Genomic DNA, 27013 nt, shown 5'->3' on the forward strand with positions numbered 1-27013 from the left:
AAGGGCATACATGCCCATCCTTTACCCCCTACTCTAAAAAAGAAACTGAAGAACCTATGAAATTAAAACCAGAGAGTTCTGCTGTATTTTCACTCTATATTTACCCACTTCTTAGTTTATAACAATATTTTGGATTTAAGTTTCCATTGTGATTTCAAATATAAAACAGCAAATCAGAGAGTGTGAAAAATGTAATATGTTTGATAAACAACCTTTCTGGGAAAAATCAGAATTTACCGAAGTACTTTTTATTTCAACTCTTGTTAAAAGCCTTTACTTTACAAGATTTCTCTTACAAAGTCTAAGACGACATTCTAATATAACTGAATCATTCTTAAATTTCAGCCTAAACATCTGTAAGACAGAGTTCATTTAAAAATGAATACTGAGATGAATACTACTCAGTCCCCTCTCCCTCCTCAATAAGTGCAGACATACTAATCATCCTGTAGTGCTCCTCTGCCTCATAGTGACAGGCGTCAGGCAGCTCTGACAATCTTGTCTTTTTATCTGGAAACACCAAGGTCATATGCCAGTTTCTTACTCTCTTCACCTAACATTTTATCTACAGCTTCAATCACTACCAGTCTTGCCAGCTCTCTTAAAAAACAAACTCTTGCCCCTTCTACTTACGCTCTAGACTTAAAATACCAATCTCCTGTATCATTCTGGCGCCATCTTCCTTTCTATTGGGTCACTTTCACCTACAAAATCTACTCAGATCAGATTTTCCTCACTGCCTCTCCACACACAAAAGCTATCTTTTTATTTTTTAACGGTAAATTCTTGTTATGGATTGACTTGTGCCCTGCCCCCTGCAAAAGATATGCTGAAGTCCTAATCCCAAGTACCTGTGAATGTGACCTTATGTGGAAATAGAGTCTTTGTAGATATAATTAAGATGAAGTTATTATGGTAGGCCCTTAATCCCTTATGACTGGTGCCCTTATAAGAAGAGAAGACAAAGATACAAGGAGAATGTCATGTGACAATTGAGGCAGAGACTGGAGTGACGCATGTGTAAGCCAAGGAAGCCAGAAATTGCTGGCCACCACCAGAAGCTAAGAGAAAGGCATGGAACAGATTCTCCCCTAGAGTCTTCAGAGAGAGTATGGCCCTGCCAACACCTTGATTTCAGACCTGTAGTTTCCAGAACTCTGTGAGAGAGATAATCACTATAAATATTATAAATTAGTTCCTGTTGTTTTAAGCCACCCAGGTTGTGATACTTTGTTATGGTAGCCCTAGGAACAAATATAGTTCTTAATAATATAATCATTTTCTCATCACTTTATAATTTAACACTTCAGTAATCTGGCATATGAACCCCTCCAATTTATAGACACTAAAGGTTTTAAATAACACCATTATCCCCACCCTCAACAAACAATTCTCACAGTATTCTCTCTGTTCTTATTTTTGTTCACTTCTCTGCAGCACTTAACACTGTATTAATCTAATTCACCCCACTAGGATTGCCAGAATTCGCAAATAGAAGTACTATGTTTTATCTGGTAACCCTAACCCTACCAAACATTTAAGACCCAGGTCCCATCTCAACCCTTTCTCCCTGAAAAATGTTCTCTGCAAAATGCTGGGTTAGACGACCACATCTACACTCCCAGAGTAACATAAAGCCAATGGACAGCAATGGCTCACACTAGAAAGTGCTCATGAAAATCACCTAGGGAACTTTTTAAAAAGAAATACTAACATCTTATGTCCTACCCAAATTTTCAAAAAGTTCACCAGGTAATCTGAGATACCTCTAATCCAAAACAACATAACACACTAAATATGGGCTGATTGCTTACATGCCTCCTTCCCCCAAAAGAATGAATTACTCAAGAGCAGAAACTGTGGTTTTTCTATCATGTATGCCTACCAGAACGCACTGAATACCAGTAACAGGGGTTGGCAAACAATGCCCTTGGGCCAAATCTGAACAACTATATGATTGTGTAAATAAAGCCTTTTTGGATACAGCCACAGTCATTAACTTACATACCATCTATGCCTGCTTTCAATCCACAACAAAACATATAAATAGTTGAGACAAAGACTGTATGGCCCACAAAACCTAAAACATTTACTAGCTGGTCCTTTACAGAAAAAGTTTGCTGACCCCTGACCTATATGGTGAATGACTGGATAATCAACAATGATAGTAAATGCAACCAATTTGAAAATCAAATTAACATGCATATTAACACAGATATCTGGAGCTTTATAGGTGCATACATGTGTATAATGTCCAAAGAACAGCACATAAAATAGTGTAATGCTTGAATAAGTGCCAACTGATGATTACTCTTATTGGCTATTATGAAAGTCTTTACTGCCTGCACAAACTTATACCCACTTAGTCCCCCAAAATGTACTACGGGTTGTTGCTATGATTATTGTGGTTAACACATTTCTTACAATGAACCTCTCTGGGCAAACACTTTTTCATTTCACTGGGAGGAAATCAAATTGTTTTTAGGATCTAAAGCAATGCCATAGTTTTCACACAAAAAAATGCTACTTGGTTAAGCTATAGTAACACTTCACCTAACCAGCTCTCATATCTGACTTAAAACATAGCTAAGAAATTAGAAACAAAAAAGAGATGCTTTTAACAAAGTACACCTCATAAAATCCATACAAAATATGTGTGACACATACATGTGAAGATATATTTATATATACATTTATATTTAAATATATACATTTGATACTCCTTTATCTTTAATATATAGATATATAAACATACAACTCAGAGACTGTTGGTTCTTAATTATACATAATTATATACGATATATAAAGATAATATATAGTGATTCTATAAAGATATAATGCATAAAGATTAACTCAGAGCCCATGGGTTCTTTTTTTCTTTGTAAGTTTTTTTTTAATTCAGGTATAACTGACATATAACACTATATTAGTTTCAGGTATACAATATAATGATTCAACATTGGTTCTTAGTTATACACAGTCCATAAAAACTTGGTACTCTAACTTCTAGAGCTGATCCAAATTAAAAGTACCAAATTATAGTGGGAATATTGTGTCCCAAAAGCAGGCTAACAAACTGGACAGGTGAGAAGTATCAGATGTCACCAGGCTTTGGATAATTTATAAAAGTTTTTAAAGCCTTGCTATACAAAGTGAAGTCTCAGGATGAGGGGGAGCTTTGAGTGGGGTCCCATCAGCAGAAACTTAGTTAGAACTGTGGAATCTGCATTTTAACAACATCCTCAGGTGATCTATATGCACAAATTTGACACCCCTGGTCCAGAGGTATTAGACCAATTTAATACAGGTGAAAGAAAATATTCTGTCTAGAATTACTCTTCCCCTTCTTGCCCATCATCTAAACCCAAATGAAGGTCTAATTTCACAAAATACAGATGGAAAATGTACAACAATATTCATTAGAAAGATGACAGTACCTTTAGCACTTGAACTTGGCCCTCTGTAGTAATTTCGTTTAGCAGTTCACAAAAGGACTGACATAGACCTACTGCATATGTCTGAAATTCAATGAAAAGTCAAAATATACATATGAATATATCTGCAATATCAAAAAAGGTATAAAATTAAATTGGGGACTCATTATAATCTATTTGAGAATTAGATACTAAAGCTCTAAGCATATAAAATTTCAATTAGAACTCTTTAGGAAAAGTTTAAGAAATAAAAATACAGTTTATTGCTATTCTAATTTTTGTAGAAATATAAGGATATATTTACATGTAGAGCATATTTTTTATGTTAAATAACATAATTCATGAGACTACATCACATCTGCCCCACAGTAGGCAATGCTTATGACGTTTTCTCCCCTTAAAGTAATAAATCAATCTATTAAATTTTGAAAAGGTTTCAAAATAAGATTCCTGATTTCAAATAAGAAACAATCAAAATAATAACTATACAAATTTTTACAATGCAAAAACTACAACATACCTGTAAAAATTCTGTTGATGATAAAAAGATATAACCATTGATGATCTTAAAGCAGGTTCTGAGACTTTCTGAACTTAGTTCTGCCAAAATAATAATTTTTTTAAAAAGAAAAAATTAATTCATTGTTCAAAATCAGTTTAAATGAAGTGACTTATTTAAAGCTAAGTTACATGCCCTTCTTTACAAATCTTTTCTGAATGCTATTCAGATGGCTAGTATATAAATATCTATCTAAAAACTGGCATTAACCTGTAACTTAATGCTTTCCCATATACCTTCCCTCTAGTTAAAACAACTTAGAAAATACAAAGCTCCCTTTTCTTCCCTTTCAGAAAATAACTACACGATCCAACCTTGCATTTCAAACTAAATTTCTAGTACCAGCATGGCAAACGACATGCAACTGAATCATTTTACCATCATATTTTGATATCTGCTTAAATGGGTTCACTCAATAAGCATTTACTGAGTGTCTATTGTGCTGGCACTCAACATGCTACCCTACTTACGAAAAGAGTCCCTGTTATATTCCGAAAATTATACTGTGTTTAGATATTCTCAATTCTTGGGCTTTGTTCTTCAAATCCACTCCTCTATGAAAAACCTACACATAAAAAATCTTCTTTAAAATGTTATTACCAGAATAGTATAGGAAAAGGATATTGTTTTTAATTATTCTTTTTCAAGTGCAAAGCAGAAAACTTGTTAAAACTGAAAATGATCAAATGTTTATGCAGTGTTATTTTACATGTCTTATCACATACAATAATGATACAATAGAACACAGATTACAGATGTATATTAATTATACAGATCAAAACATGACCCCAAAATATCATCTATATCTAAAATCTTTCCTTCTGTATTGCTACTATTTTAGAAATCGTATTCACTTGCAATAGGACAGATTAAAAAATGTCTCCTGGCAAAAGTGTAGGCCCTGGGTTCTTACCTAACTCATATCCTAGCAAAGTGAGAAGATATTCTATTCAGGTGAGAATTACCCATACACTTTCACAAGAAAATAACAATCCCACTCAAAGCTCAAAATGTGTTTTAAAGGCATTATTTTCTATACTTTAGGGATTTAACATATTAGTTTAAAATGAGAATGTAGAGGGGACAGAAACTAACCAACTTGTTACCATGCTAACAGAAGACATAAAAAGAAATAATAAAGGCTGTCACCTAAATATTTTTTACAACAGAAGTAAGACAAAATCTCAGGATAAAGGGGTAGGCCATTACATTGGATAAAGTTATTCTTATGAACAATTCACATGTCCTTTTCTCAAGGAGCAAGTGCAGTCAAGTCTAAACTTGTGCACACTGTTTAACAGACCAACAATAGCACACTGTTTGGCAACCACCGTTTTGGCAACCACCGTGATAAATAAGGCAGAGGGTCTACATTTAAGTGAGAACTTAGAATGGCTACATTCCAGGTATGTCAGTGAATATAATTTCTAAATCACTGCCATCTAAAATTTTATCAAGATCTATGATGAAGGAGACAATATTTAAGAAAGATTTATTTTAAAAACCATAGTACCAGGACTTCCCTGGTGGCTCAGTGGTTAAGAATCCACCTGCCAATGCAGGGGACACGGGGTTGAGCCCTGGTCTGGGAAGATCTCACACGCCACGGAGCAACGAAGCCTACGCACCACAACTACTGAGCCTGCACTCTAGAGCCTATGAGCCACAACTATTGAAGCCTGTGCGCCTAGAGCCCGTGCTCTGCAACAAGAGAAGCCACCGCAATGAGAAGCCCACGCACCGCAACGAAGAGTAGCCCCTGCTCACCGCAACTAGAGAAAGCCTGCGTGCAGCAGTGAAGACCCAATGCAGCCAAAAATAAATAAATAAATTTATTTAAAAAAAAAAAAAAAAAAAAAAAACAAACCTAAAAATAAAAACCATAGTACCCATCTCTTCTTACAGATATTTTAAAAGCTATTTCTAGATTAATTTATATAAGCAAATAAGCAATTAGGTCACTTCATACTGTTTTCCATGCCTCCATCATGCAAAGGACTTTTACTAAATCTCCTAAGGCATGCTATCATCAGCAAATATTAAATATCAATAGTAAAAAAAAGTCCTAAAAGTAATAAATTTATCTATTTTAAAGTATATTGAACATTGTTGATTATGTCCGTGAGTTCCTAGTAAGACTCCGATAAAAAATTATTTTCTGGTCCTAGTATCAAGAAGAGCTGCCCATACAACAGATCTGTATTTATTTTCAGCCCTGTGAATAATTTAATTCAAATGTTCTCAACCATGGGCAATTTTGCCCCTTAGGGGACATCTAGCAATGTCTGGAAACTCTGGTTGTTAAAAACTAGCATCTAGTGGGTTGAGGCTAAAGATGATATTAAGCTTCCTACAATGCTCTAAACAGTCCCTCACAAGAAAGAATTACATGGCCCAAAATGTCAACAATTTTGTAAATCCCTAACTTAAGTGATCAAGTTTTTCTTTCATAGACAGAGAGCTCTGATTCAAATCTGTAACCCATCAAAGTATCTAGTTATGCTGTGTGCACATATGATTTATATTTATTAGTCTAATTATATTTTATATTCCACTCCTCTCTGTTTTTCTCTATTCTTTGGCTCTTACTTTTAATTTCTACTTTCATGTTACATTTTACTTATTCTTTTTAATCATACTATTTAATGTTTATGTTTGGAAATGAAACTATAGTAGTTTCTTCTTTTATTTCAAATTCTGATAAAATATGAAGGCTAAAATGTGTAAAATAGCCTACATATCATCAAGATGTCAGGTGGGAAAAAGTTCCTTCCAAATTAGAAAAATTTTATTGGTCAAGGAACATTAGCTTGGCACTTACAACAACATGGACAAGAGTCAGTCAGGTGTTCATCTTTTAAGTAATGAGAATACTGAGAAAATTAATACCATAAAAAAGATTTAAAGGATTTTAAAAATAAACCTTTAGAACTGAATTATTAGAATTAGTTATAGCCTATGGTTCTACTTAAAGTATCTCCAGTTCTACTTACATTTGGGGAAAAGGATATGAAATGAATTTTAGCCTTGGATTTATTCACACTTAATTAACATATCCTAAAAATCATTAACTTAAACACCAATATTGTTGGTTTTATGTGTTTTAAATGAAAATGAGAAACTACCAGCCAGCAGCTTTATTTCTACTTGGAAAAAATAATAGCTATCATATTCAGTAAATAAATGTTTAAAATTCAAAAAATGTTTAAAATTCAAATGTTTAAAATTCAAAAAAATGTTTAAAAATCACTGAGGAAAAAATGTTTTCACCTTTAAGAAAAGTGAGTATTCATTTCGATCTATATTCTTAAAAGATTAAAATAAATATCCTGGTTATATTTCAAAATAAATTTTAAAGCTCACCTGAAAGAATGTGTATGCAAAAAGCTACATATCAAACAATATTAATTAGTTGTGCAATACTCAAACAAAAATAAAGGTAATACTGATGTCGAGGTATACTAAACATTCACAGATATAATTTGTATACAAAATTTCTTCATATTAAGTTAACTAACAAATCCTACAGAGCCAGTGGTTCAGTACTTTTTCTTTTAAAATAGCAATAATGTTGACAGTAATAGTAGTAATACATATAATTACAAAACACTTAAACGGTGCTTTCTATGTGCCAGACATTGTTCTAAACACATAAAAGTTCTTATTGATTTAAAGGACTATGCATCAACTACAAAGCTTTCTATGGTAAAACTGTACTTTAGTACCTACCTAAAACTACACTCAAAATAGTGTCATATGGTTATAGGAGGGTTAGTTATGTGCTTTTTTTTTTCAGTCTCTTCTTCCTGGCTACCAATCTTCTCTCCCACCACGTTGTAAAGGCCAGGCAGGCTGAATTTGGGGTGGAATACAGAGATGAAGTGAAATCACCTTGTGAAGTTACCCATATGTGAAAATGGCTGAATCCTGTTCATGACTAAGTTGATAATGGGCCTGGTCGAGGTTTCCATTCTCAGGGCAAGTATAAAGAAGCACTGTGGATTACCCAGAATGGTACTATATATGGTCTCCAAGTTAGGTAGACTAGAACTGGATGGCCTTCACTGAGAGTAAAAGAAAGTAAAAGGACTTTGCCTATTCTCTTTCTCTATGGTATCTTAGCTACAAAACTTTTCCTAGGAGACTAGCAATAGTGACTGGTCTATTGCCACTGTCTTCATGTTTGAAAATTTCTTCCATAATTTTATGGGGATGCTACATGATAAAACATCAAATGGCTTTTTATTAGAAAACAGATGGCATCTTGGTATTATCTGAGGTCTAATTTATTCTGAAGAATGAGGTAGAAGAACAACAACAACAAAAAATCAGAAAACACGAAGGATTAATCACATTATCTATAGCCCCCATGATAATCCAGCAAATGAAGACAGATGTTTTTTATTTTTTTAATAAATTTATTTATTTTATTTAATTTTTGGCTGTGTTGAGTCTTCATTGCTACACACGGGCTTTCTCTAGTTGTGGCGAGTGGGGGCTACTCTTCGTTGCAGTGCGCAGGCTTCTCATTGCGGTGGCTTCTCTTGTTGTGGAGCATGGGCTCTAGGCATGCGGGCTTCAGTAGTTGTGGCACATGGGCTCAGTAGTTGCGGCTCGCAGGCTCTAAAGCACAGGCTCAGTACTTGCGGCGCACAGGCTTAGTTGCTCTACGGCATGTGGTATCTTCCCAGACCAGGGCTCGAACCCGTGTCCCCTGCACTGGCAGGCGGATTCTTAACCACTGCGCCACCAGGGAAGCCCAACAGATGTTTTTTAATCAGCTATAATTATGTTTTAGTCCACACTTGTTGATTTTATCAAAAAATGTGTCTACCTTTCTGGTGCATCATTATACCTCAGTAATACTTTCCCTCTAATAAAACTGCTCACTACAAGTAAGTTCTCAGAAAAAATAATTTTGAGATATTGCCATAATAAGTATGCCTTTTTTCCTAGTATTTTCCTACATGAATGCCCTCTCCTGACAATATTAAACTATTCAGTCAGTATACCCAAGTTCTAATGAAGGAATTAAAGATGCTTCATGGGTGAGTCTTAGAAAGTGGGAACTCTGAACGGAATAAATGTAAATAATTTTTACATTTTGTAAATAAACGATTTTTTAAAATGGTAGTAATCTGCAGACTGAAAAAGAAGCAAAGGGCCAGTAAACAGCACTGTATACAGTTCTTAAATACTCAATGAGGTTTAAATGTGAATCTGCACTGGTAAAATCGCTCACAAAAACAACCCTGTGAACAAAATATTTTTTGTAAATTTAAGGTATTACATACTTGTGAATGGTAGCTGATATGTAGCAGACAAGTATTGGCTTTCTATGACTAAGTATCATCAGAATACATGTTCAGAAAAGAATCTAACCAGGTATCCATGGTGGCTAACAGAGACTAACAGCCTACTCCTAGCACAGTGGCCAGTTCTCTGGTGTCACATGCCAAAAGTGTTGCTTTAAAACATTAAGCTTCCTGATTTCAAGCTTCTACATAAGCAATACCTTAACAAACAATAAATGATTTTCTAATATTTAATAATCTTTATTTTGGTGGTTCCTTAGCTAAATCAGAAATATGTACAGAGTTTATTTGTTAAGAACTGACAGCACAAAATCAATTTTCAATTACTATAAGTAAATTTAGTGTTTGTTCTTTAATACGCAGAAATAACTCTAAAAAGTTATACTGTAGGAAAAAATCTAGAATTATTAAAACACTACACAATTTATTTCTCAAAATCAAGGGTTTCAGTAAAAATGGAAAGTATGATTTATAGTCACCTATAATGCCCCAAATTATGGTTGCATTCAAAAACAGTGGTATTTTATGCTTTAATACATACCTAGAAGTGGTGACATATTCTGAAATATACGAAGTAACTCTGGTGTAATACATGGGCTGTTTTCCAAAGTCACTAACCTAGGGAAAAAAACCAGACAATTAAATCACTTTCCATAACCATTAAAGCTATAACTATAAAAAGTACCAAAGATATCCAACTTGACCAGTAATCAAGAAAATATAAATTATAACCAAAATAAGGTACAATTTTACCCCCACCAGATCAGCAGAATTTTAAGTGTGACATACCATGTATTGTTAAAGCTATAAAAGTGGGAACTCTTGCATACTGCTAACAGTGCAAGTTGATATAATCACTTTGGGAAATAATTATTATCTTGTAATACTGAATATGTATATGTGTATACACCTATGACCTGGCACTATATCTAGGCAGAAATGTGCACAGGGCATAAGGTCTTATACATTTGCTCTAGGAGTCATGCACAAGAATGCTGCATTATTTGAACAACAAACAAAATGGCAAACGAGTAAATGAATTGTTACAGTCACACCATTAAGCTCTTCACTACGGATGAATCTCCAAACAGGAAGCAAAAAAAGTAAGTTAGAACACATATGATACAACTTATACAAAGTTAAAATATACTGTTTAGAGATACACGTGCATATGTGATTTTAAAAGCATTAAAACACAAGAAAGAAAACCAAGGAATGAAAACAAAAAAATTAATACAGTGGGTTATTCCTGGCATGGATGCAGGAAGATTCAACAAACATGCCACACCATGGGCTTCACAGACATTCTTATTGTTGTATTTCTTACCCAGAGTATGGAAAATTGATTTTCATTTTATGTAAGTTATAAATAATTATAAACAATATGACCTCATATTATTTTGTGTCTATGAAATAATTCACAAATTTTAAATGACAAAATCAGGTAATCTGGGCAGGATATTACACAGGGAAAACCAGCTACCCCCAAAATGAAGTACTTCCAACATGCACAAGCAATGATGTCTTCGACACCTTAACTTGATCAACAGTAACAGGATTTTAAAGAGAAAGATGAATACCATATGATATCACTTATATGTGAAATCTAAAATATGGCACAAATGAACCTATATGCGAAGAGAAACAGACTCAGAGACATAGAGAACAGGCGCATGGTTGCCAAGGGGGAGGGGCGTGGGAGTCTGGGGTTAGTAGATGCAAACTATTACATACAGAATGGATAAACAACAAGGTGCTATAGGGAACTATATTCAATATCCTGGGATAAACCATAATGGAAAAGAATATAAAAAAGAATGTACATGTGTGTATAACTGAGTCACTTTGGTGTACGGAAGAAATTAACACAACATTGTAAATCAACTATACTTCAATAAAAAATAAATCTAAGAAACAGCAACAGGGGCTTCCCTGGTGGCGCAGTGGTGAGAGTCCGCCTGCCGACGCAGGGGACACGGGTTCGTGCCCCGGTCCGGGAAGAGCCCACATGCCACGGAGCGGCTGGGCCCGTGAGCCATGGCCGCTGAGCCTGCGCGTCCGGAGCCTGTGCTCCGCAACGGGAGAGGCCACAGCAGTGAGAGGACCGCGTACCGCAAAAAAAAAAAACTGAATGGGATATTTTAATACATCAGGGTCAAGATGAAAAAGCAAAATAATGTGAACTAACAATCTACAAGTTAAAAAGAACAGATATACATGAAAGTCTGCATCTTTGATACTATCATTACTATTTATGTGAATATATTACAAAAGATACTATAAGAAGTCACTAAAATTCACATTAAGTTTAAAAAAATTTTACAGGTGGTATGTTATATTTACAATGCAATAAATCCAGGCCTGAACCATATATTTTAATATCAGCAAAAAAATAAACAATGTTGGGTCAAAGAACTCATGAAAAAAAAAAATCACATAACCAGTCTGAAAATTTTTTCATTGTAAACAAGACCACAAACATCAGCTGGTACTGGTAAGCCCTACCAGTTCAAATTTCCATTCCCCAAGATAACTATTTTATACCTTTGTCCCCACAAACCTCTCTCATCTTATAAATACTCCCAATCCAGCCCATGACACTCAAGTAATGACTATACTTCATCATTCTACTACAATACAGAAACCTATCTTCCTGCCTCGAGTTAAAATGGACAAAATACCCCTGCTGCTATTTAAAGAAAAAAAAAAAATCAACTCCTTCCACTTATGCTGAATCCCATCCCTTCTTGCCTCCTTCAATTATCTCACTCTCTTGAGCCTCATCATACCTCTAGATCTTCATTCCCGCACTAGCCACTGTTAACGCAATTTCAACACCCTCTTCATAGTAAAAACTTTCAAACAAGCTGTCAATGCTCACAGTCTGTACTTACTTAACTCCAATTCATTCTTCAATCTACTCCAATTCTTCCTTCTGTTCTCACTACTCCACTGAAACCCCTCCTATCATCTCCATTCACTTCTCTGTACACCCTTACAAGGACAATCAGCAACATTTGACATAGTTAACCATTCCCTCTTTTAGGAAATATTCTCTCTTGGCTTGGTTTTCCTCATATATCATTTCTGATGGCTCCTCATGTGACCTCAGACTGTATTTTCTTCAGGATTCTGCCCTGAGCACAAGGCTCTCTATCTGCCCTTTTCTTCCTAGGCAATCTCACCAATTCTCAGACTTTATAAATCATACACAACATGCTAACCACTTTACAAACAGTATCTCATGCTCACAACAACCACATAAGGTAGAAATTATTTTCCTCATTTTACAGAAGGCTCACAGAAAATGATTACAAACCTAATGCAGTGGTATACGTGGGATTGGCCACCTATATCTGCTTCCAAATACGACTTCTAACCCGTTAAGAAAATTATATTAAGAAGTGTGTACCCTGATTCTCTAAATAATCTTAGCTTCAATAAATTTGATAAATTTTTTAAATGTATCCTAATGATTTAATTTTGTTTACATATAACAAAAGGCTAGGAAAAAAGAAATTACCATTAGTAGAGCAATGCACTTCTCATGCACTGTTCATATAATGCACTGTTCATGTAATCCCTAAAAAATTTATATACCTCTCATTAACACATTAATATACTAAATCTGTAATTATATTGATAAGTATACGAGTCTGCCTCTTTATTATAATATTTTTAATCTTTATGATAGATATCATATACATATGGTTACAGAAAAGTATCCGTGTGCCAGAGATTAATGTTTTAATTTGTAATCTAGAGTAGAAGGTGGCAAACTATAGCTCATGGGCCAAACCAATACCCTTTTTCTGTAAGTGATGTTTTATTGGAGCATAGCTGTGTCCATTTGTTTATATACTGTCTATGACTGTTTTGGTGTTGAAACAGCAGAGTTGAAGAGTTGGGACAGAAAGTACATAGCCTGTGAAGCCTAAAATAATTACTATCTGCTCCTTTAGGGAAAAAGTTTGCCAACCTCTGATCTAGAGTAATCCATCCTGTACAAATAAAAATATATGAATATAAGAGGATCCAACACATGCTAATTTACAATCATTTAAGTCACTTAACTTCAAACAACATAACCCAGAAAAGAATATGAGAAACACAAATTGCAAATTGATAAGTATCTACCTAGTTATGTTTTTAAATTGCTCATCTAGTATTCTGATACAGATCATTAATTTTACCATTTGCATCAAAGACAATTTCTTAGAATCAAAAAACTGTTCATTCCTAGACATCCAAGCAAAACTGAAGGAAGGGAGGGAGGAAGGGAAGAAGGGAGGGAAGGAGTGAGGGAGGGAGATACCACAAATGTTTATTTTTTCTGTGGTTACTTTCTATGATTTGCTTTTTTAATTCCAATACTAGGTTTTTAATTAGAACTTTAAAACCTTTCCTGTATTACTAATTACATCTTAAATAAAGATTGGCCCTGAAGAAAACTGCTGCCATCAGTTAAGACGAAGAAAAAAGATTTCTAGTCAATGCTCAGTCTGTACTTACTTAACTCCAATTCACTCATTTCACAGTTTGTAGCTCTGAGATGCCACAGAAACAGGGTTTGTTTTTTTACCTCTAAACACTATATACTACTTACTCAGTAAAGTAATAAGCCAAGACTAAGTAGCATTAACATTTAGGGCTGAGGTATTCTATCTCAGTACTTACTGGGTAAAGTAGTAAGAGGTTGAAAATAACTCAATATCCCCCAAAACATCTCATTTAACACGCTGGAAGTTTTATGTCAATTTTTAGTTTTGATTGAGATTCCCCATTTTACATTACAGATTCCAAAAGAAGAAATTCAGCTGAGTTCTTACTGAAACTTCCTGTTACTAACTATGACTATTATAAGCCTACACTGAGTGACAGCTGCCAAGAAAAGTTGGACCTACGTATTATGCTACCCAGTACAGGGAAACTGACTTTATGTTTTTTGTTTTTAAATGCTGAGTTTTTAAGCCCTATTACATGACCTTTGCTTTATTGCCATGAGTAGGGAAGGCCAAGAAAATAAATAAATAAGATCCACAGTATCAAGTTTTTCCTCTTACCATAATTCTAAACCATCTTCCAGAAGATAAACATGTGGAGGCTGGGAAACATCTGTACTCAGTTGAATAACTGGGAGCAGGAAAGGGTACAGGTTCTTGCTGTCTGCTCCTAATCCCTATGGGAAGTATAAATAAAACTTAACATAAGATACTCTAAGGTCCCACCTCCCACCAAAAAATCACCTATCATATTTAAAAGCCCTAAAACCAACTTATAAAAAATCAATCAATCAGATTTTAAAAGAATGGTTCTAATTATAAGCACTACTAAAACAAAATTAATTCTGTTTACAATTGGAAAAAAATATTATTCAATTGCCTAATGGTAGTAAAACCATATACACCAAGGCTACACACATCTGTTCATTTTAAGAGATTTCTCATATAAATATTTATTTTTCCTTCTCTGACGACTGAAGAGGTGTTAACAATGATGTATTAAATTCTACAAATTATCTCACCTAAATAAGCTAAAATGAACCCAATCTAAATGTTCATCAGTAAGATAATTAAATTATAATACCTTCATATTCTAGAATACTGAGTAGCCATGAAAAAGGATTAGGCATGGAATGAAAACAATCTCAAAAATAATGACAAATTGGGATTAAAAAGAAATGTATATAACAATTCCACATGCCAAACAATTTTTTTAAATAACTATGTATCTGATATGAAGATACACGCATAAAAATGCTTCTTGGGAGCAAACAGAAAAAACTGTTAACATTAGTTAAATATGGATATTGAAAAAGGATGTTGCAAGAAGGTAAAAGGAGTCTTTTTTTAATGTGTGCGTATTTTTTAATGAAGAATTTCTGCTAATATTTTTAATGAATTAAGAATACAAAGATGAGGCTTCCCTGGTGGCGCAGTGGTTGAGAGTCTGCCTGTCGATGCAGGGGACACGGGTTCGTGCCCCGGTCCGGGAAGATCCCACATGCCACAGAGCGGCTGGGCCCGTGAGCCATGGCCGCTGAGCCTGCGCTCCGCAACGGGAGAGGCCACAATAGTGAGAGGCCCGCGTACCGCAAAAAAAAAAAAAAAAAAAAAAAAAAAAAAAAAAAAAAAAAAAAAAAAAAAAAAAAAAAAAAGAATACAAAGATGGAAGAAGAGGGGGTTTTAATTTAAAATTCTACTTTGACTAATTACTGTCTTATGGAGGTTGACTCAGTATATCACACTAAATCTAAGCACTTTGAAAGAAACAAAAAGGATAGAAAGTCAATTTTTAATTCATAATAATCTCTATAATCTGATAAACACAGAAAGGAAACCAAACTATCAAACACCTCCTCACTTAGAAAATAATTCAGATGTCAATATAGTTGACATATAATTACAATGCAACAAAATACATATGTATTCCCCTTTTGATGACATATATATGTGTATATATATATGAATTTTTATCAGTGAGGTATAGATACTTCAGTGGAAATACATAAAGCTTATCCTGAAATATGTTAAGTTTGGCCCTTTCTATAACTAAGCATCAGTTGAAAGACTTTATTAAAGATATTTCCAAAGTAAGAGATTTATAAAAATGTCACATTTCATAAAGTAGTAAATTGGGCTTTAAAACTCAGTTAAATTTCACTCTCCATAGCTCAATTCTTAACAGAACAAAAAAAAAGAAAAAACATGAAGAAAAACTAGTCAAGTTCATTTTTAATATCAAGTAGACTTAATATTCCCAGGAATGTCAGAATCTACTTACTTAGTGCACATTCCAATGAGCACAGTATGCTAGCATTAGCAAAACTAAAGTAAGCAACTGCTAAATACATTAGACTCTCTCAGTTAAAGCCTGAAGAAATTTACCTTTGTAATCTAGTGGCTTGAAGAATGTGTCCAATCCCAAATATGCAGCTTTAAGTAAATTTATTTGAACATTCTTTCAATCCACAACTGTAACTGTAAGACACTGTCTACAATACTATGAAATAATTACAGTTAGAGCTACAAGATGTTGTCTACAATACTATGAAAGCTCAAAAATAAAGCCATTAGTTATTAATAAAATTATCATAAATGCTTGAAGGGGGAAAATCATATTGTACTATAATTACATAAAACATAAAAGGAATTTAAAATTAGGTGAAAGGTATAAGGAAATCTCTCTGTACAATCTTTGCAACTGCCTGTGAATCTATAATTTAAGTTAAGAGGGGAGAAAAGTACAACACTCTCTAAAAATTGCTATTTCTCAGGTTATTGTCTTTGGTTCCCTTCTCATGTCCCATGTACATGCTGATAAGGTCCAAATCTATTATCTCCAACCAAAACCTCTGAACTCCAGATACCCCAAATGACACAGGACATCATCACCCAGAAGGCATCTCAAACTCTCAAGTATACCAGTGAACCAACTCATTGTCTTCCTAAAAAAAATGGTTCCTTTTCCTGCATTTCCTAACTCAAGTGACATGAATCACTGTCTATCTAGAAATAAATTATATCACAACTACCTCCTGGTTCTTCCTCCTCCTCACTCCAAATCTAAACAATCCTTAATTCTATCTCCCTAGTATTTTTCAAATTTTTCCCCTTCTTTCCATGGCTTTACTTCAGGTCATCATCTCTTTCATGGTTAACAGAAGAGCCTCCCAACTATTTCCTTGACCTTGGTTTAACTCCATTCCAAACCAGTGTCCCCACTGGTACACTGATTACCTTTCTAAAATACAAAGGATAACATTCCTTACTCTGAACTTCAAGAGATGTTCTTTATGCCTTCCTAACAAGACCCCCACACCCAAGCTCAGGACTCTATGTCGCAGCTACACCAAACAACTCCATACCAGAAATCACTGTTAACTTCTCCAGAAAGCTGACAGACTTAACACATGCATTTACTACTGTGCTCTCCCAAGATCCACTAAAAGGATATATGAGGATGTGCTTTTAAAGACCTAAAACCATAAGTACAAAGACAGCATAAGAAGAGATAAAAGCAACTCATTTTTGGAAGCGGGAAAGAAAAACAGATTTAGCAGACTCAGAAAATGAAAGCTCAAAGCCAGCAGTGAAAAAGGGCAAAAAACCACCTGATTTATATCACAGAAACTCCAAAAGACTCAGGAACTGATAGCTCAAGGTATTTTGGGAAGGGGAAGTTGAAGAGGAGGTATTAAAAATAATAGGACCTCTAGAAGTTATTTTAAAAGACATCTGATGACAAGATCTCATCCAAGTGCAACAGTCAACAACTGGCCCTCTCCTGAACCCAGTATAGAACTGGCCATTTATTTTCTGGTTAAGTAAAACAAATCGTCTAAAGATAGGGAGATATCAGGTAATCAAGACTAAGGATACTATATAAAACAGGGAGATATAACGTAACAGACGGGAGACTGATGGATCTTTCACTAAGGAAAGATCTGAAAAACACAGAACCAAAACATCTGTCCTGTACAAAAAAAACCTCCAGCTAGATTATCCTAAAGAAAAAATCCACAATCAGCAAGCTTCACATACATACTTAACCCTTCCAATTAGCTTTTTAGTGCCCACTCTTAAATTTATACAGACAAAATGTTGATACAGCTCTTTTAGTTGGGTGATGGTTACCTAACGATTCATTATACTGTTCTTCCTTCTTTTGTACACGCTTCAAATTTTCACAAGAGGAAAAAAAAAAAGCAGGCAACCAAGGATCAACATATATGATTAAAATATCTAATATGAAAAACAGAGAACAGAACAATAAAATAGAAAACAGCAACTTGAAGGAAACAGAGACCACACATAGAGATGAAAGCTTAGAAGAATACATCATTAATATCCTTGTCAGAATAAAAGATAACATTGTATTCATGAAAAAAGAAATGAAATGCTGTAAAATGATTATTCAACAATACAAAAAAGAACTCATCGAAGGAGGAGGGGAAAAATAGGATATGGATGAAGAGACACAAACATGTATAAAATAATCAACAAGGATATATTACACAGCACAGAGAAATACAGCCATTACTCTGTAATAACTTTAAATGGAGTATAATCTATAAAAATATTGAACTATGTTGTACACCTGAAATTAATATAATATTGTAAATCAACTATACTTCAATAAAAACAAATAAAAATTTTTTAACTTAAAAAAAAAGAACTCATAGACATTAAAAATATTATAGCAGGAAAGAAAAACTCAATAGAAAGGGTGAATGATAAAGCTGAAGAAATACCCCAGAAAGTAGAGCAAAAGGACAAAGAGAAGAAAAAGCAGAAATGAAGAAAAATACAGGGCTGGTTCATTCATCTATCATCTAAGTAATAAGAAGTTCAGAAAGAGACAAAAGAAAAACATGAAGGTGCAGAAATAATCAACAAAAAACAATAGACTTATCTAGAACCCAAGAACACGAGTTTCCAGTTTACAATATACACCACATGTCCAGAACAGTGGAATAAAAATACACCCACATCATCATGAAATTGAAAACAGGAACACAGAGAAGATCATACAAGTTGTCAAAGGGAAAGGAGAGATGAAACATTCAAGAAATGAGAATTAAAATGGCTCAGGATTCCTAAAAGCAACTCTAGAAGCTAGAAGACAAAGGAAAAATGCCTCTAAAATTTTGAGGGATAATCTAGAATTTTACGCTCAGCCAAACTATTAGTCAATGTGAAAGCTGTAAGACATTTTCACACATGCAAAATCTGGAGAAAATTTACCTCCCATGTACCTTTTGCAGAATGCCACTGGCATTCATGGGCTCCATCAGAAAGAGGAAGTAAAACAAGGAAGAAGACAGGTACAGAAAACAGGCATCCTATAGAAAGGATAGGCAAGAAGAACCCTTTAGATGACACTGAAAGGGGATCCAGTTGTAACAGCTGTGAACAAACAGAGAGTAAAGCCAGGCCAGACTAAAGCATGTAAGAATCTTCCAGATTCCAAGATGATGAAAGTAATAAAATACCTGATGTGTGTAAACACACTGAGGGAATATTTAGATAACAAGTGGAGAGAATGGATTCAGTTACACAGAAAACTAAATATAGCAGGCAGAATACTAAGATGACCACCTATGATTCTTAACCCCAGTTGTACATACACCATTTGCCAGTTATTCAATCAAATGCTAATTTAGATATTACTTTACAGATGTGATTAAGGTACCAAATTGAACGACCTTATGACAGGAAAATTATACACGTAAGCTTGACCTAACCACATGAATCCTTTAAAAGAGAGTTTTCTTTGGTTACGTGCATAAAAGAAAGTTAGAGATTCAAAGCCTGAGGGGATCTAACAGCCAAGAATCTCCCCACTGCTGACGCTGAAGATGGAAGGTGCCATGTATCAAGGAATGTGGCTGGACTCTAGGAACTGAGAGGTGCCCCAGCTGACAGACAGCAAGTACACTGGGACCTCAGTCCTACAGATCAAGGAATTGAACTCTGCCAACAAGGGGACTGAGTATAAAGACAAATCTTCCTCAAAGCCTGCAGGGGAGAACTTAGCCTGGCAGACACCTCAATATCAGCCTGTCAGACCCTGATCAAAGAGTACAGACAAGGTGTGCTGGACCTCTGATCTACAGAACTATAAGTTATTTTGGATGTTGTTTTAAGCCACTACTTTTGTGATAATTTGTTACACAGTAATAGAAAACTTATAAACTAAGCAAACAAATTATTATATAGGAGTGAAGATTAGGAGAATGGTTGTACAATAAAGAAAATTAACCGTAACATAATGATATATGTCTTCAATAGCCTTTATATAGTCACACAAATAAAAACACTAAATAATGACCTAATTTAAATTACAATCTAACTATATTGGGAGGATGGGAGGAATAGGAGTCATACAGAGGGAAATGAAAGAATTAAAATTTCATCTTCTAAACAGGGTGGTCAAGAGATAATGCCTAAAATGCTTAAATCAAGAATGAACAATATAAGTATGTTACTTAGAGCTAGAGAGATAAAAAACCAAAGAGACAGGGCTGTAAGTGTTGAAAGTAGATTCCTCCACCAAATAGGAAATGGAGATACTGCTACTTTTCATAAAAAGTCTTCAAGAACTGACTCCTTAACCTATCTACGTACAAAACCAATCAATACATAAACTCAAGGGCTTCCCTGGTGGCGCAGTGGTTGAGAGTCCGCCCACCGATGCAGGGGACACGGGTTCGTGCCCCGATACGGGAAGATCCCACATGCCACAGAGTGGCTAGGCCCGTGAGCCATGGCCGCTGAGCCTGCGCATCCGGAGCCTGTGCTCCGCAACAGGAGAGGCCACAGCAGTGAGAGGCCCGCGTACCGCAAAAAAAAAAAAAAAAAAAAAAAAATTTTATATATATATATATATATATATATATAAAAACTCAAAAAAAAAAGAAGTATCCCATTCTCACATGTCCAGGGGGCTTTACATATGCTGGTCAATTTGTTTAAAATATCTTTACCACTCTCATCCCTGAACCACCGTATCTCATTAACACCTCTTGTTCAACACTATTAGGGTATCACCTATGAAGGAAGCCTTCCCTGATGTCCCACCTCACCCTCCAGTCTAAGATGGATAACCTACCAAGTGCCCCACAGCATCATGTTCTTATTGCTAACAGAGCACTTAGCTATTCAGTCTTCCCCTAGACAGCCACATTCACAAAGAGCTTGCCCTATTCATTTCTGCATCCCAGTGCCTAGTACCATGTATTGCATATTGCAACTGTTCAAAAAATCTTTATTCAATGAATGAATGCCTACTTCCACTGAGGCCAACTACTGCAGACGAGTAAGTTTCTTTTCATCCATTATTACACTCCTCAGTCAGAGACTATCAGTCTGGGTTCCCAGAATTTAAAAAATGAAAACAAAAATATACAAATACCTACACTAATATCTGCCTATTAAATTTTAAAATTCAAAGGGTGGCTTGTACACGAACTATATTTCAATAAATAAATAAATAAAAATAAAGTCAAAAGATGCATTGTTTTCCATGAAAGGAAACTTACCTATAACCCTAGTATAATCTTCTCAAAGGACTGAAAAACTTATTTTTTTAAACACTTTTTTTTTTTTAATAGATTTATTTGTTTATTTCTGGCTGCGTTGGCTCTTATTTGCTGTGCGCAGGCTTTCTCTAGTTGCGGTGAGCAAGGGCTACTCTTTGTTGCACTGCGCAGGCTTCTCATTGTGGTGGCTTCTCTTTGTTGCTGAGCACGGGGACTACGTGTGTGGGCTTCAGTAGCTGTGGTTCACAGGCTCTAGAGTGCAGGCTCAGTAGTTGTGGCGCATGGCCTTAGTTGCCCCATGGCATGTGGGATCTTCCCGGACCAGGGCTCAAACCTGTGTCCCCTGCACTGGCAGGCGGATTCTTAACCACTGCGCCACCATGGAATCCCCTGAAAAACTTATTTTAAGCTAGTCTCAATTTTAATATTAAATGTTATATGCTTTCTCTAGGAAGGGCAGATGATTACTTAGACGGAGGTTTGTATCCCTGGCCTATACAAATACACAGGGTACTTAAACGTCAGGATTAAAGAAAAAGGTCCTATATACTCCAAACATTCCATGCAAGTTACTATGGCTTCCTAAGATTTCCTGAGGTAACATTGCCTGAAGAGACACACCTCCCTCACAAAAATTGAGTCTAAAAACAAATTTGGCAGGGATATAAAGCAAAAGATACGGCAATCACTCTTTGTTCTGACACTTACATGAGCAATCTCAGGCTACTTGTTAACCTTCTCGTAGCCTTTCTATCCCCATCTATAAAAGGGATATAATTTTTCAGGATAATCACAAGAATTAAAGGATAGATAAGAAGAGATGCTAGGCCAGACATTTATTAAAAAGAAAGTGCTTTAAAAAAAATTTTGTATCACTAATCAAGTATCTAAAGCTGCCTCAGGAATTTGTAACTGCAAAACTCATCCATAAATATTTAGTGAAAGAATGAATTTATGTTTCAAAAAAGTACCAAGGTAACAGAGAAAGGTTTTTTTAAAACTAATATTAGACAGGTTTTTTTTAACTTATTAGAACAATTTCATAGTATTAATTCTTAATTTCAAAAGAGATCTCCCCATTGGAAAAAATCTATCAAACTTTGGGGCAAGGCAGTAAAAATCACTTGTGCATCCCTGTAGCCAGATATTCTAAGTCTTGGCATTAAGTGCTTTCCTCACCATACTCTCACCATCAGACTATAATTCACTATAACAGTTCAAATGAGGACTACAGTCCCATCTCTCTATCTCTCTCTCTCTCTCTCTCTCTCTCTTTCTCTCTCTCTGAAATTTTAGGGTCCTCTCTTCCTGTTGCACATCCCCATACCTCAAAGGCAAGATATTGAAAATCAAATTCATTCCTTCCCTCAAAAGCAATTCACCTGTTTTTCTGCCTTCCCAATATGTGAAAGGGAAAATTTTTATATTAAATCAAGGAAAGAGAGTGAAAATGGAGAGTAACTTTATGCATAAGAGTTCTGAATACCAAGGAAGCTGCATGCAAAGACCAAGTGACTGATTGCACAAATCACAAGTCTACCATCATTGGGGAAAACTACATCCAGTGAAAGAAATCGTCTTTTAAAAGTAGAGAATATTTTTATGTCAAAAAATGCCCATAGTAAACATATAAAAGGTATTTTTAAACTGTTTAGATCATACATGAGACAAATGTAAGACCTTTTACTATCACTGACAAAAACCACATGAAAACAGTAAAAAAATTTTAATGAACAAAAAATACTAAACTAAGAAACTGTAGAGAAGTAACTTACCTGAACAAGATGAATAAGTGTTGTCAAAATAGCACATCTCAACATATTGTGTTCTTCACTCTGCTTCCAAAGAAGAGGCAAATACTGTACCAAACACCCTACGTATGGTCGTATCTATCACAACAGGAGTAGAGGAAGCAAAAGAATTATATTAGTAAAGAAGGCGACTTACTTCAAGAAACACTGACAGACCTAATAGGTCCCAGGCAGCAAATATTTAATATTTACTAGATGTAATGTATTTTAAGCACATATCCTTTTAAAGATAAATTAGACATTACATAGAGACACAAAGCTCCATGGTAAATATTAACAATTTTAAACAAGTACCAAATTTATTGCATGAAATAAAATTTAGGAATAGAAAACAACATACTGAGGCCAGTTATTTCTTTAGAATTTAATAGAAAATGCTGTTACATCCTGGTTCTTTTTAATAAAACAGATTATCTAATTGGATATTATACTGTCTTAAAAAGAGTTAGCACCTACTCATTCATTCAACAATTACCTAATGGCATCTTCAAAGTATCAGGCCCTGAAGACCAGGCACCAAAGAGAAGAAGATATAAAGGTAGACACACAAATCCTTACAATGAAAAACAATAAATGCAAGGTAAAGGAGTTCACAAGGTATGGTAGAAATACAGGAGAAGAAACTCCTCTTCAAAGGATAAAACTGTTAACTCCACTATGGATTAAGCTCACCAGTTTTAAAAATATGCCCTTAAGCACAGCACAGCTTGACATTGAGCTTTTTGGAAAATAAAATGGATCCACACAGAAAATGGACACAGTACTCCAGCTTCAGGCTTACGGTCACACAGTATTTGGAACTGATTTGATGAGAGTACCCTTGGTGATAAAAAGAAGTACTAGACTTTCACAGCTTGAGTACTATCTATCAATCCCACAGATTAAAATTTAAAAATTGCTCCCAAAAAGAGTAACAGTTTCTTTATTCTGCTTATAGAACGTCATACACTAAAAGGGTAGCCAGAAAAAACTGTAGGATTTCTTCCCCCCGGGTTTGGGGGAGGAGGTACAGAAAGATAAGAAGTTAAACATTTGCCTAAATATTTCAGTGAGATAAAACTGAATAAATATTAAGAGACTATTTACATATAAATTCTCAATCATACTATTAAAATATTTATTGAGCACTTAATTTTGCTGAGCACTTAATTTTGCTAAGTGCTCTATCTCAAAGATCCCTCCAATTAATTTATAAAGGCAAACCAATTACACATAAAAACACAGGTTTCAGAGTACCTAATGCATTCATATTCAACTAAAAACAGCATATAACAGCATGTTCTACTGATAAGGAAAATAAACCAGCTTTTGTTTTGAACAAATTAGAGAGAATACTTTCTAAGGCATGGAAGAAAGGAAGTATATGCTATGAATTATAGATAGGGTAAGTAATAAAACCAAAGCACCCAATTACATTTGAAAGTCATGAAATATTTATATCCCACTCCTAGTTATTCATTAGAATATATGATGTTCTAAATTAAAATTAATGCTTCAAAGACACTATTTCAAAAATCATTCACAGATTCAGTGTTGCAAAAGACAAAAAAAGCATTAATGAATCATCAAAAAATCTACAAACAATAAATGCTGGAGAGGGTGTGGAGAAAAGGGAACCCTCTTGCACTGTTGGTGGGAATGTAAATTGATACAGCCACTATGGAGAACAGTATGGAGGTTCCTTAAAAAACTAAAAATACGGGGCTTCCCTGGTGGCGCAGTGGTTGAGAGTCTGCCTGCCGATGCAGGGGACACGGGTTCGTGCCCCGGTCTGGGAAGATCCCACATGCTGCGGAGCGGCCGGGCCCGTGAGCCATGGCCATTGAGCCTGCGCATCCGGAGCCTGTGCTCCACAACGGGAGAGGCCACAACAGTGAGAAGCCCACATACTAAAAAAAAAAAAAAAAAAAAAAAAACTAAAAATACAACTACCATACGACCCAGCAATCCCACTACTGGGCATATACCCTGAGAAAACCATTAATTCAAAAAGAGTCATGTACCACAATGTTCATTGCAGCACTATTTACAATAGCCAGGACATGGAAGCAACCTAAGTGTCCATCAACAGATGAATGGATAAAGAAGATGTGGCACATATATACAATGGAATATTACTCAGCCATAAAAAGAAACGAAATTGAGTTATTTGTAGTGAGGTGGATGGACCTAGAGTCTGTCATACAGAGTGAAGTAAGTCAGAAAGAGAAGAATAAATGCTGTATGCTAACACATATATATAGAATCTAAAAAAAAAAAACAAATGTTCTGAAGAACCTAGGGGCAGACAGGAATAAAGATGCAGACGTAGAGAATGGACTTTAGGACACAGGGAGGGGGAAGGGTAAGCTGGGACGAAGTGGCATGAGAGAGTGGCATGGACATATATATATACACTACCAAGTGTAAAACAGATAGCTAGTGAGAAGCAGTCACATAGCACAGGTAGATCAGCTCCATGCTTTGTGACCACCTGGAGGGGTGGCATAGGGAGGGTGGGAGGGAGATGCAAGAGGGAGGAGATATGGGGATATATGTATACATATAGCTGATTCACTTTTTTTTTTTTTTTTTTTTTTTTTTTTTGCGGTATGCGGGCCTGTCTCTGTTGTGGCCTCTCCCGTTGCGGAGCACAGGCTCCAGACGCGCAGGCTCAGCGGCCATGGCTCACGGGCCCAGCCGCTCCGCGGCATGCGGGATCTTCCTGGACCAGGGCACGAACTCGTGTCCCCTGCATCGGCAGGCGGACTCTCAACCACTGCGCCACCAGGGAAGCCCTGATTCACTTTTTTATACAGTAGAAACTAACACACCATTGTAAAGCAATTATACTCCAATAAAGATGTTGAAAAAAAACAGGGCTGGCGATTAGAAAACAAGTGATGACATGAAAGCCAAACACATTCCCTTAGGGCAGGAGGAAGGTGGTTAAAAAATACATTATTAGGGCAACTGAGGAAATCTGAATATGGACTTGATATTAGAAAATAGTACTACATCAATGTTAAGTCCTCTGAGTCTAATCATGGTTATGATTAAGAAGGAGAGGTCTAATATACTGGGTGAAGTGTCATGATGAAATTAGGTGAAGAATGTATGGGTAGTGATTTACTGCAACTTACCTGTACATTTTAAATTTTTCAATGAAATGATGCGAAATAAAAAATACTATGCATATACATTCTGAAAATGATTATAACATGAGTTTTTTGGTAGACCAATTATCAGTTATTTACATAATATTTTAAAAACACGTGGAATTAAGAATGTTTTATAGACATTGGGCTAAATAACCCTATAATAGAAACTGAACCACAAGCATTAAACAATTGAGACGAAACAGCACTCATCTTTTGGCACTTCTCCAAAGAAAACAGAATGGGGGGCTGGGGAGGTGCCTACTATGAGCATTATAATTATACTCTTATGAGTCAGTTCATTCTAGATAGGGAGATACACACTTTCATTCATAACACGTTAAGAAAAACGTGATATATACACTACTGTGTATAAAATCAATAACTAATGAGAACCTACTGTACAGCACAGGGAACTCTACTCAGTGCTCTGGGGTAACCTAAATGGGAAGGAAATCTAAAAAAGAGGGGATATATGTATACGTATGACTGATTCACTCTGCTGTATAGCAAGAAACTAACACAACATTGTAAAGCAACCATACTCCAATAAAAATTAATTTTAAAAAAGGGGAGAAAAATACTTTGAGACAATTAAAAAAAAAAGAAAAAGAAAAACGTGAAAATCAATTATGTGACAGCCTAAAAAATGTTTTAGCAAAGGTTCCATTCACAGGGGAATTTAAAAAGTAAGTCTCTAATGAAACCTCATTT

At 35.2% G+C, this 27013-nt stretch overlaps 1 protein-coding gene across 11 annotated transcripts in view; it reads right to left on the reverse strand.

Annotated features, from left to right (window-relative positions):
* Window positions 1-27013, reverse strand: part of IPO11 (importin 11) — a 256286-nt gene that overhangs the window by 130590 nt on the left and 98683 nt on the right. For all 11 annotated transcript variants that reach the window (XR_004349281.1, XM_032627475.1, XM_032627469.1 and 8 more), the window contains 5 exons: window positions 23127-23240; window positions 14372-14487; window positions 9850-9926; window positions 3955-4034; window positions 3438-3518 (listed from right to left, as the gene is read on the reverse strand). Coding sequence is in view for 10 of the 11 variants with exons in the window: in XM_032627475.1 (XP_032483366.1) it covers window positions 3438-3518; window positions 3955-4034; window positions 9850-9926; window positions 14372-14487; window positions 23127-23240 (468 nt within the window). In the remaining variant the exon portion in view is untranslated. The remainder of the gene's footprint in view (window positions 1-3437; window positions 3519-3954; window positions 4035-9849; window positions 9927-14371; window positions 14488-23126; window positions 23241-27013) is intronic.

This window comes from Phocoena sinus, chromosome 3 (assembly GCF_008692025.1).
Source record: "Phocoena sinus isolate mPhoSin1 chromosome 3, mPhoSin1.pri, whole genome shotgun sequence".
NCBI lineage: Eukaryota > Metazoa > Chordata > Mammalia > Artiodactyla > Phocoenidae > Phocoena > Phocoena sinus.